The 12,328-nt window shown below is 42.7% G+C and overlaps 1 protein-coding gene across 1 annotated transcript in view; it reads left to right on the top strand.

The window, feature by feature from the left end:
- EDIL3 (EGF like repeats and discoidin domains 3) overlaps positions 1 to 12,328 on the top strand; it is a 190,856-nt gene that overhangs the window by 135,905 nt on the left and 42,623 nt on the right. Inside the window, exon 9 of the mRNA XM_066612550.1 lies at positions 4,926 to 5,110. Coding sequence (XP_066468647.1) covers positions 4,926 to 5,110 — 185 coding nt within the window. The remainder of the gene's footprint in view (positions 1 to 4,925; positions 5,111 to 12,328) is intronic.

Here is a 12,328-nt window from a genome sequence, read left to right as displayed (position 1 = left end):
AAGTATCATTGGAATGGGACTGGCGCAGCCCAGGTGGCATAAGAAAAGTATTATAAACATTCACCCCAAAATTGCATATATTAGCCCAATTGTAACAAACGGATCATTATAAGAACGACTGATCCCTGACAACCTGTTTAAATATTACACAGGCCAACACACATTTTGCTTCCTTAAACGTTACACCAATTCCTGGGTATATTTGGGGTGCTGATTCCAAAAATGGCTTCCGTTTTGCCCTATCGCATCTAGTTTTGGAGATATAGTACAGCCTCTTGAATGGTTCAAGCAGCTTCCTCATGAGGAAGCCTACACTGTGGCTTCCTCATGAGGAAGCTTCTTGAACCGTTCACTAAAGAGGCTATACTATATCTCCAAAACTAGATGTGATAGGCAAAACAGATGCCATTTTTGGAATCAGCACCCCAAATTCATATCAAACCACCATAAAGTTTAGGGGAAACTTTTCTGACCCTCAGTTTTGTAGGCCTGTGTTACCATATGAAGTGGTTGGTGGTCTATTGGCTTGACCTTTTCTGTGATGGCTGACTGGATGGTAGCTTTCTAGGGTTATGTTCTTCAGCCTTGCTAACCAGATGCCAGGGATTGAACCAGGGATCTTCTGCTTGTCAGCTGCACTGCTAATGTATGCATATAGACAGGAATGTAAAGCATGCATGAGGGGCCTACAATCTACAATCTTTTTTCTTCTTTGAGACATAGGACACAATCCTAACCCCTTATGTCAGTGTGGTACATCTGTATGTACCCTAAAAATGTATAGTGTTTATGCCAGAAGACTAGTATACTGGTGACCTCTATACTTCCTTAATACTGTACTTGGGGCACACCTAGAGTCAATATTCCCCCTCCCTGATTTTAGTGCATAAACATATGGACAAGTAAGCCCATCCTGATATATTTGGAGTGGCATTTTTTTTCTATCGAAATGTGTGTTCCACTGAAGATGTATTAAAAGAGTCAGAGGTGAGAATTACAGAGAAGGACCAGGCCATCTCTTAAACAGAACACATAGTATCAATATCAGATGACGCCATTCACTGATTTAAGTAGAAACTTCTCATTTCTTTTTCATAGAACTCAAAGCAACTAAAGAAAATGTTTGCTTTTTCTTGATACAACACAGAGTACTAAGCTTATAGTCCTAGGCATACAATGCTTAAAGTGGTCCAGCACAAAAACTTTTCCACAGCTTTATTTTTACTATCAGTATATTATTGAATGGACAGTAAGCTTGCTTTGATATCTGAACCAGGATGACCGACTCCAACCGGTCTCTGTCTTTAAGGGCCTACCATAAATTTTTAATGTCAATACCCTTTACAGAAGTTCATTTCAAAAGTGATAGGAAACTTTATTCCATTCTGGTTGCTTGATAGAACACTGGTCAGTTGCAGGTCATAACAAGCAAATTAAGCAATCAAGAAAAATGAGTCTATATCAGTTCATTCAATTTGTCCAGTACCTCTGACCAGATGGAATGCTTTGATAGAGTGCGGGGAGGAGGTGGAAGTTTTTTTTTTTCCAGTGGTTTATATAGCCCTAAGGGAAGTATGGTGAATCACTTACAGTTCAAACTCCCTTTTCCATTTCAATTTGGCTTCATGCAGTATAGGTGATATAGGAGCTTCAGCTTTCTAAAGTTCCCATTTTGAAAATTATAGAATACTGCTGCTAATTTGCTTAGTCTCATGCTCTCTGTCTCAAGCCAAAATGCTTTCTGGTCTTTTTTTTTTAACTTTAGAAAAAAATCTTAAAAGAAATGCATTTACTGAGTAGAAAACTACTTGAAAATCAATAGTAGTCCTTAGACAACCTACAAATAACCATCTTCAGAAATATGAAAAGATTTCGCTTCACCACTTGTATCTTGGACACAATGCAGAAAAACCAGAGAAATATAATCAGTTATTTCATTCTCTGCCAAAGATAGAATCAGAGTGGAAAAACAAATTGTTTTGAAAAGCTGAGAGTCATTGATAAGCAACCCTCAACTCTAAAACCAATCAAACGGGGATTGCAGCAAAACTGGATGATTGTCATGCCCAGCTCTCTAAAGGCAAAAACAGTATGTAGTCTGCAAGTTCTTCTTGTTCAGTCTAGTAAGAAAACCTGATCAGAAGTAAACATTTGAATCGGGAAATAAGGGCACCTGACCCACTCTGGACAATTGCTGTGAAGCAGCTTCCTTGACTGGTCTCCCTGTAATTTTCTCATGGCACACAGATTAAATCCCTACCTGACATTCCCAAGCCACCAGCAAATGTTTCCTTACCTAAAGGAGACCTATGCAACTGCCCCCCTCCCCCACAGGATGTAGCATGAGCCATTTTGGCATGCCCCTCATTTTGGCAACAGAGGGGATGCACAGCATTTGGCCCTATATCACTGTGAGTAAATGAAGTGCTTCTACCGCTCTCACTATCAGTAGGGGAGGAAGAAGACATGTTTCCATTGACTACGCACTGGGCTCGTGCATCTTATTTTGCTTCACAGCTTCTTGCCAGCAGCTTCTTCATGCACTAATACTGCCTGGCAAGATGTTTCCTCCAACCGTGCTCGAATCTTGCAAAGTTAGAATAGGGGACTTTGGTGGTAATGGGGTGAGATTTTATTTTTCTGCATCTTAGTTCTTCAGTGGTTGGATTCACCTGAACTCAAAGAGTCAGGCCCAAATCCTAACCAACTTTCCAGCTCTGACATAGCTGTGCCAGTGGGGTATGTGCTACATCCTGCAGTTGAAGGGCAGTCACAAAGGCCTCCTCAAGGCAAGGGAATGTTTGTTCCATTACCTTGGAGCTGCATTGCCCTTACCTTGGTGCTGGAAAGTTGGTTAGGATTGTGCCCTAAGTGGCTCAGGGGTAACAAATTTGATGAAGTAAGAGCATCACTTGCTATCAAATATGGTCACATTCAAAGAAAAAGAACAAGATACCCCACTGTACCCCCCCCTTTTTTTAATTTGCTGGCATATCATGCTTTGTAATGAGAACATCTCCTAACTTCAAATTAAGAATAATAAATGTTAAGAATACTGAAGAAACAAAGACTTGGCTTCCATGTGCCTGTTGTCTAAAGGCATCAAAAGGAATGTGCTTCAGGGTGGCGATCAGTGTGATCACCACAGTGTGATCAGTGATCTTGTGATCACCACAAGATCAGTGTGATCGCCACACTGCAGTGGAATCACTGTGCGGTTTCCACCAGATTTCCACCAGAAATCTCCAAACAAAGAAGAGCAAGATCAGATCCACACTTGGATACAGAAACCTTCAAAGAAACCCTGCTTTGCTGGAGTGATGTTGAATCAGCAAGACTGCTATAATACACAGGTCCATGACCCTCTCTGTTTTTCAGCAATCTATAATCCTCACATGGCTGCTGCTAAATGCTCCAATGGCACACAAACTGCAGATGCTTTGCAAGAGAAAGAAAATAAAAAGAATGTTATGATACCAATGCTTTGGAGAATAATTTCTCCTTACTGGTTAGGTCCTGTGGTGAAAGAAAAATATCTAGAGAAACTTGATACAGAAGATGAATAAAAATAACTTTTGGTTCTTGATTTTGGTATTGTAATTATGGCTATAAGCCCATATTCACTTATCAATACTAATGCCTTCAGCGAATCAGTAAATTAATGAATAAATGAAACATGTTTTTCCAACATGCATGGTCTGCTTGCTTACAATAATTTTTAAAAAAATGATCTAAGCAGTAAAGAAAACCTCTTTGCTATTTATATCATCTGAAATTAATTCTTTGTATCCAGGGAGATACCTTGGATTGTAGCTAAATTTTGCCTAAGGCAGAAAGCTAAATATATAGGTACATTGCTTCCATACTTTTTAAAAAAAATGTTTTAAAGTGCTGGTATTGTTCAGTGATTATTTAAATGATATTTTGTCATACATACATCCATATTTTGTCATTGTTTTTAAGTAATTGCTTAAGATTCCAAATTGCTTTGGGTGCATACAATGGTATGGGAATTCAGAAGCATAAATAGATCATTAACTTTAGACCACAAAACTTATGCTACAGCTTGATTTTGATCAAATTAAGTATGTGAAGAAACATTCAAGTCCTCTTCTCTGCACTTCCTTTTCTGCTCTGCCCCCTCCTCTTTTTTAAGTCAGGGGGTAAGAGAAGCAGAGGTTGGCACATCAGGCTGCCACATTTGGTATGCCATCACACACTCCAGGTTGTCTTGAACCAGCTGTGCTACAATCAGACTCAAGTGACATGTTTGTATTTACTTGTGTATCTTCCCCCCAAAATTAAATGAATGTAGTCAGTTAAACAATTACTTGAATCCCACTGCCCTCGAAAAGCTTTGGGCACTCTTGTGCAAGTTTCAAACCTCTAGATCGCTGGTTCCAAACATGTGGTCTGTAAGACCCTGAGAAGTGGTCCATGAGGTCTCAGAAAAAAGGGCTGCCTTTGACCATGTCTAGCATCTTGCTGAGCGAGCTCTCCCCCACAGACCACCAAAGAGGGCAGAGAACAGACCGTCTGCAGCCAGCACTGATGTGTTGGCTGCAGCTGTAGATGCTCTGTTCTCCACCTTCTCTGGTAGTCTGTGGGAGAATGCTCACTCAGGAAACTCTTCCTCATGGACCACCAGAGAGGGCAGAGAATAGACCACCCACAGTCAGCAACAAAAGCATCAACCCACAAATCTATGTAAATAATATATCGAATACATGCCTAATGAATCTTCTATTATTATTATAAATTTAATAGTTTTTTTGTGTGTGCAGGGGTGGGAGGTTGCATGTGGCCCATGTTGATTCCAGTTTTTGCCTCTGTGGTCCACAGGCTCCTAAAGGTTGGATACCACTGCTCTGGAGCTATAGATCACTGAAATAAATAATTTCAAAGATACTCTTTCACTTCTTTAGGTTGCTCTGAACCACTGGGAATGAAATCGGGTCACATACAGGATTATCAGATTACTGCTTCCAGCATCTTCAGAACACTCAACATGGACATGTTTACATGGGAAGCTAGAAAAGCTCGACTAGACAAACAAGGCAAAGTGAATGCTTGGACATCAGGACATAGTGACCAGTCACAGTGGCTGCAGGTGAACATTTGTAGTTATTCTTGACCTCTACTTTAAAAAAAACAAAACACCTGTTTCTTTAGGTTATGCTAGAGGAATGAGAAGACAGAGATCTACCTGAGGGTCTAATCCTCTCTTGCATCACACTGTTTGTCTGATTTGTCATGATTTAATATCTGCAAATAGTGTACTCTACATGCAGAGAGTTGCCCTGGAGGGAGCATGTATTGCATGTGGTTGGGCCAACAGTTTCTTGCCTAAGATCACAATACTTTATTCATAAGTATTGATTTGATCTCATAAAATCAAAACTTTAGATATAAGCTGATGGGTTCTGAGCTGTCGGTGACAGATCAGGAGAGAGATCTTGGGGTGGTGGTGGACAGGTCGATGAAAGTGTCGACCCAATGTGCGGCGGCAGTGAAGAAGGCCAATTCTATGCTTGGGATCATTAGAAAAAGTATTGAGAACAAAACGGCTAATATTATAATGCTGTTGTACAAATCTATGGTAAGGCCACACCTGGAGTATTGTGTCCAGTTCTGGTCGCCGCATCTCAAAAAAGACATAGTGAAAATGGAAAAGGTGCAAAAGGAAAATATCCCCTTACCCCGAGTTGGGCTCCAGCCGGCATGTACCTTATATTGGATACAGTGCAGGCCACTCAGCCTGTCTGTTTCAACGCAAGTTCAGATTCGGCTGCCCACCTCCTTCCCAGTAGTAGGGAAAAGCTCCTTGTGCAAGAAACTGGGACATTGTATGCTTTGTGGGAAGAAGCAGAGGATGTTGGCAAAATACAGCCAGAGGCAGTGGGGATCATCAGCTTGCTGTCATTGAATGGTGCAAATGGGACAGTGGGGAGAAAATGGAACCGTAAACCTAGCTATTCACCACTTCCTTGCTCACTTCTTATACAGTGTTTACTTTCAGTTTCTGTGTGTAGTGCCTTTGCCTCCTGACTGCATCATGCAGGTGACGATAATCTGTTACGTGTTAGTGCTAGATCTGACATATCATAAGGTTGCAGTATATGGCTGGACACAGTTTTAAGGTTTTTCTGCATGTTGTGCCATCCTTGTAATTTTTAAACCTTTAAAACATTTTCCATGTCCTGGATTGCTTGACTTTAGCACTCATTCAATCCTAGCTTACTTATGGCCCAATCCCATCTGGGCCTTACAGTGACAGAACTTGGTTTCCCTCATTGGAAAGTATAGGCTGCTGGCATGTAGTCAAAGCAGTGCATTGTAGAACAGGGCCACCAGCACAAATCACTGGTGACTATGCATGTGAGCCAGTATGTAGGTGGCAGAATTGAACCATGGATGGGGAAGGGGAGCATTGTACTGGGAGGGGTAGTATCAGGGCTGGCTGGGGGTGTGTTCAGAGAGAGCAGAGGGCAAATATTGGTGACAGTGGTGGCGCCAATATCCAATGCTCCCTTCCAGGCCTTGACACACATTCTTGGGCCCACTCGAACTTATGCCAGCCAAAGGGCTGGTGCAGATTCAAGTGTGCCCATTGGGGACTATGGCATATTGAAGTAGGTAAGTAAGCAATTGTTTTTCTTATCTCTCTGCTGTGAGGTTTTCTGTCAGCCACAGTATGAGTAGAGGCTTCACTGGTGGGCTGGTCCAAGGATCAAATTGGGCTGTTAAATTAGCTGTGTGCAAAACCACAAATCTAAATAATGAAAAATGATATTTACAGTTGGCATCTATTTTGCTTGCTATGCTGATTTGGGAATCTGAATCAGGTGTTGGATTTCCCCATACAGAAAGAACTTGTTTTATGAGTCACTCAGTAGCGTAGCTATGGGGGTGCAGGGGGTAGAAGTGCACCGGGCTATGGGGTGGGTGGGGGCAACAACGTGGCTGAGGGGACAACAACTTGCAGGCAACAGCACTTGTGGGCAACAATTGGGCTGCTGCTAGCAGCCCTGCCAGTGCCAGGCAGTCCAGAGGGAGGAGGGGCAACAGTCACGGAGAGGGGCGAAACTGCATGTTGCCCCTCCCTGCAACCGAGATGGAAAGTAGTCTAGCTAGGAGAGGATTCCCCTTGTGCAGCGGGACCAGTTGCTCACCACTCCCCTACTTCATGTTAACAATCCTATTCCCAAGTGGCTTACAATTTGAAAATAATGGTTGGCAACCTTCAGTCTTGAAAGACTATGGTATAAACCTACAGCACCTGGTATTCCCAGGCAGTCTCCCATCCAAGTACTAACCAGGCCTGACCCTGCTTAGCTTCTTAGATCAGGCATGTGCAGGATAACAATTAGTTTGAGGGGGAAAAAAGAATGCAGATGAACTCAAACTGACATCATAAACCTGACATATATTTCAAGCTCTAGCTCTTTTTTTCCATCATTTACTGGGGAAGCTGTGGAAATTCTGAACCTCTGCCTGGTGGCAGTGGCGGACTGGATGAGGGCTAAGAGACTGAAACAATAGAGACAAGACTGAGGTGCCACTTGTCAGGAGATCTGCCGGCTTGCTAGTGTAGTGTCAGCCTCATCTGGCTGGGATTACACTTCCCTCGAAGAAATTAGGAGTGTTCTTGAACCCAGCTATTTTTCTGGATGGGCAAGTGACAACTATGCCCAGACCCCAAAAGAAAAAATTTCAATATGTGATTAGGTTGCTATGTCATGCCCATGCTGTAGCAATGAAAATAAAGTGTCTGACTTTAATTATTTTTGGAGCAAATTTACAAAATCAAATTAAATGGAACCAATTGTTCAGATGGACATTCTCAAGAGGTATCAAATTGTCAAAGAGAGTAAAGCGTAAATCTTTCAGATTTGAGATTGGTTCAGAGAGTCAATCTGAACCAATTGTTCAGATGGACATTCTCAAGAGGTATCAAATTGTCAAAGAGAGTAAATTAATGTGATTAATTTGAGAAAGCATTATTTATTCCATCTCTCAGGTACACATGGAGACCTGATGTTTTCGGCTGCAGAAATTGCAGCACTATTTGATGTAGTTCAAACTTTGCCTTCTTTTAACATGTTTAGGTCTAGTAAGATTGATTCAGCACCGTGAACTCATTTAAGAAGCCATTCGCATTACTTGTTTTCAGTGCTAGGGTGATTTACAAACCTTAGCTGGTAGGCTAATGTGTAAAAGACCAACAAATCACCAAGCAGAAGACTATTTGGCCAGTCACTGCTCAATCTGCATATTAGAAACGTTGTATATAGTAGTATTATAATCTGCTTCCAGGAGGGAATGGAGTTCTCAGCATGAAGCCTTAACTGCACTGTGTGCTGCTAGCCCCCTGCAATCTTTTCACATATGAATTATGACTTATTCACTTAACAAAAAACAACAACAAAGCTCTGCAGTTGCTAAGCAATTCCGCAGTGTGATTACTATCATCTCTCTAAACTCACAAATGGTGGGAGGAGGGGGGAGAGGAAAGAACTGGCAACTGCCTTGTCTATTTATTTCAAAAATTAAAGATGTCTTAATTCAGTCAAGATATTAACACACTGTGATGCCCAACCCATTGGGGAAGAGGAATGCGATTCTGTTCTCTCAAACACGCAGTCTGCTCAGCCGCACGAACAAATCAAAGAAGGAAGATGCTAGAACAAGGCAGAAATGGATCACCAGACCAGTCATCATCAGTGATCACGCCGACATCATCAGGGACTGCCCAGACGCTGAGCAGCTCTGCATTATAAGCTGTACTGTTTGAGGTGGCGCTCCAGAGAGCTGGGATAGGGCAGCAAGTCAGGAGCAGCCATTCTCTGCAGATTTTTCCTTCCTGGTTGTCTGGCTTAAGTTTCCAGCTACAGTGCTGTATCACATAGGAGATCTAGGTTGTTGTTGTCAAGGATGATGGAGTTTGGTGTGTTCCCCCCCCCCCCACTGCCTTAACATCCATTTACTGAGCCCTTAGCAGTTTTACTTAAACTTTAAGAAGCTGTTGGTCCTCAGTAACAGATTTTATAAAGAACTCTTGAAAGCCTTTGAAAGGTTTGGGTGTGGATTGTATTGAAACTACAATGATTTCTGAGGGTTCAGAGCTAGATTTACTGATACTCAAGGGTGTGAGTCACAAGCCACAGCATGAATTGTCCCTTCCCCGGATGGTACACTCTGTAATCTTTTAAAGGTGTGGAATTTGGTGAAACCAACCACTTCTGCAGTAGGAAATGCATGCAAGCATGTCACATTTTTGACCCTTTTACTGATCCCAAGAAGTAAGTTTCAGAAGCAATACAGATTACTCTTTGGTGCAGGGTTGGCTTTTAGGCAACTGGAGAGATTACACCCAATTGGGCCCCGCGCATGGTGGGGTCCCACACTGCCCTTCCGCCTACCACAACTTCCAATTGGCCCTCAATTGGTTCACTTTGGAAGCTGCTCCTGTCCACTGCTGCTTCCGATTGACTCGAAATTGGTGCCAGGCAGGCGGCAGCATGCACACCTTGCTCTTTCCCTGGCCTTGCAGCTCCCGGCACCGTCCTCTCCACCATCTCACTCCAGAGCAGGCCACTGTGGACAAGGCAGCAGTGGGCGAGAGTCAGGGAATGCTGCAGGCTGGGTGCATGCTCCGTCCCCCCTCCGGCTGACCTTCCAGGCGCCTATTCTGCACAGCCACTAAAGACACAGAAGTCTTATCCACTTGCACAGAAGTAACAGATTTTTTTTTCTTGTTCTGGCTCCATTCAAATTAAGAGCTAAAAAAAATTACGAAGCGGGGGGCCCACAAATGTATTTCCAGTTGGGCCCCCATAGCTCTTAAGGCTGGCCCTGTTGTGGTGCATTATTCTATTGCTGGTGACAATGGATCTATAGTACTCTCTAGATGGGCAGGGAATTAGGGAAATGAGATGGGGAGATGATGACAGCCCTTATTATTTTCTCTGAAAATTTCTGTGGTGTTCCAATTGTTGTTTTTTGTTTTTATTTTTTGTTTTCTGTTGTACCTGATTGAGTATACAAATTGATTCAGTCTGCATCCAGGTGGCTGCAGGCAGATTTTCTGTCAGCCCTGGAAGAATTATGCCTATTTTTTTCCCCTCATCAAACTATGCAAAAAAAACACAATGCTCTGAGGTATGTTATGGTTTCTGAAAAGAAATCATTTCCATTTGCAGTGCATAACATACAGCGTTCTGCATTTACTAAGCCCAATCCTGAGCTGCCTGGGGCGCCCAGCCTCGGCGGCACCGAAAATGGCTGCCACTGGATCCTGCTCGCCTTGGGCTACTGCGGGCAGCACCTCGGGAGAAGGGAACTTTCATCCCCTTCTCGCATTAAGGGAAGCAGCCTCGCAATGGGGCTACTCACTTTACCACTGACGAAAAGGTCGGCAATAAGGTGAAAGTGTTCATGTAGGGCGCTAAGCCCTACACAAACAAACAGGATCCGGTGGAGAGGAGCTCCAACGGACACACCCCTCTGCCCTCTGATCCCTCCCCTGGCACGCCTCCCGCCTGCCCTTTCCCCGCCTCCTGCCTCCCTGTCACACCTCCTCCCTGCCCCCTCTTCGCCCTCCGCCTCCCCCCTCCCTGGAACGCCACCTCCCAGTCCCCCTCCCCGCCCCGGCTTACTGTGCCATGGCTTGGGGGTCCATGAGACCACAGAGCAGCGGAGGATGGGCACCTGCCTGGCGCTAGCCCAGTGCTGGCCAGCACGGGCGCCTGTCCAGCGGTAAGCCTCACAGACGTGCCTTAGGATTGGGCTCTCAGTTCTTTGGAAATATCAGCACATGTCCTGCACATGTCTACTCAGAAGTAAGTACCATTGTGCTCAATGGGGCTTACTCCCAAGAAAATATGTATAGGAAGATTGCAGCCTATATCTTATTTTTAACATTAGAGGATGCAGCACACACATATGTCTAGAATAGACATGAACACATACCCAGAAAACTTGGCTGCCTCATAATGTCTGAATCAGCCTTTAGAACAGCACTCAAACAGGAGTTGCTGGAACAGTCTGAATGGCCTTTGCAATGCATTCCGTTTCTAGGTATACTTGTGTCTTGCATTTCAGTACATTAGCTTTAGCATGAGAGTGGCCAAAAGCTTTAGTTCTAGGTAAGCATTCAGTAGAAAATAAATGTTCACATCATTTTGGCTGCAAACCTACATTGAACAGGGAGCAAGCTGATTAAACTCTATGGGACTTACTTTTAGGTAGACATGCATAGAATTGCACTGTTAAATTTGTAACCTTTCTGTTGCTAACTCCTTTGAAAAAATCCCTCTGTACTCCTTTTTGCATAGTTTGTCACAACAAAGCTTTTACAAAATCAAATCTGATCATATGTTTGTAGGAAACAAGGTACAAAAACAGATTACTTGTACAAACTGGAAATTTTTTCTCAAATTATTTTCTCAAATTACACCTTCAGTTGATTTTAATGGCACTAAAAGCATGCCGCCAGGAAGAGAACAGATGGATTGATGGATTCAGAGCATGACTATGCTGCCTTGCAATCCAACAGTTATTTTATAATCCAACAATATTGGAATAATCCAATACTATATTAAATAATCAAAACAACACAAAATATTAAATAATCAAAATAAAACCAAAACAGTATTAAAATAATCTCAACAGTGCAAAACGGAGAGATTTTGAACTCAGCAAGTGACAGCATCAGATTAAAAAATGCAAAAACCTGGACAAATACATTGGGTTAGAAAGAAAATTATTTACAAGAAATCCTGTGAAAGTCTAGTTCTTCTTACTCCCCATTGGGTAAAACTGAATCAGTAAAAAAGCCCACAGACCAGAATTGTAAGTGAAACATCAAATGGTTTATGGATTTAGGGTAGAGATAACAAGTCAATGTGTTTATGGAGCATGTAAAAATGTTAAGTAAAAGGGAAATGGACAACACAGCTAACACTAAGGGCACAGTCCTAACCAACTTTCCAGCACTGACATAGCTGTGTCCCTGTGATGTGCACTGCATCCTGCAGTGGGGAGGCAATCAAGGGGGCCACTGCAAGGTAAGGGCAGGTTTATTACCTCACGTTGGGGCTGCATTGCTGCTAGGTCAGTGCTGGAAAGTTGGTTAGGATTGCGCTCTAAATTATATAAATAATAAACGTAAATCAAGCTACACAATACAGTTTATCTAAATGATGCTGTTTTGTGAAAGCCAATCAAAACTCTTCCTGCCTTGCAAAAAAAAAAAAAAAAATTTAAAAAAAATTTTTTAAACCCTGCTAAAGTACTTCCCAGCTTTAATCCAAAAAACACACATTGC

This window comes from Tiliqua scincoides, chromosome 2 (genome assembly GCF_035046505.1).
Source record: "Tiliqua scincoides isolate rTilSci1 chromosome 2, rTilSci1.hap2, whole genome shotgun sequence".
NCBI classification, from domain to species: Eukaryota; Metazoa; Chordata; class Lepidosauria; order Squamata; family Scincidae; genus Tiliqua; species Tiliqua scincoides.
Note: the sequence above shows the minus strand (reverse complement) of the source record. Positions and strands in the feature narration are given on the sequence as shown.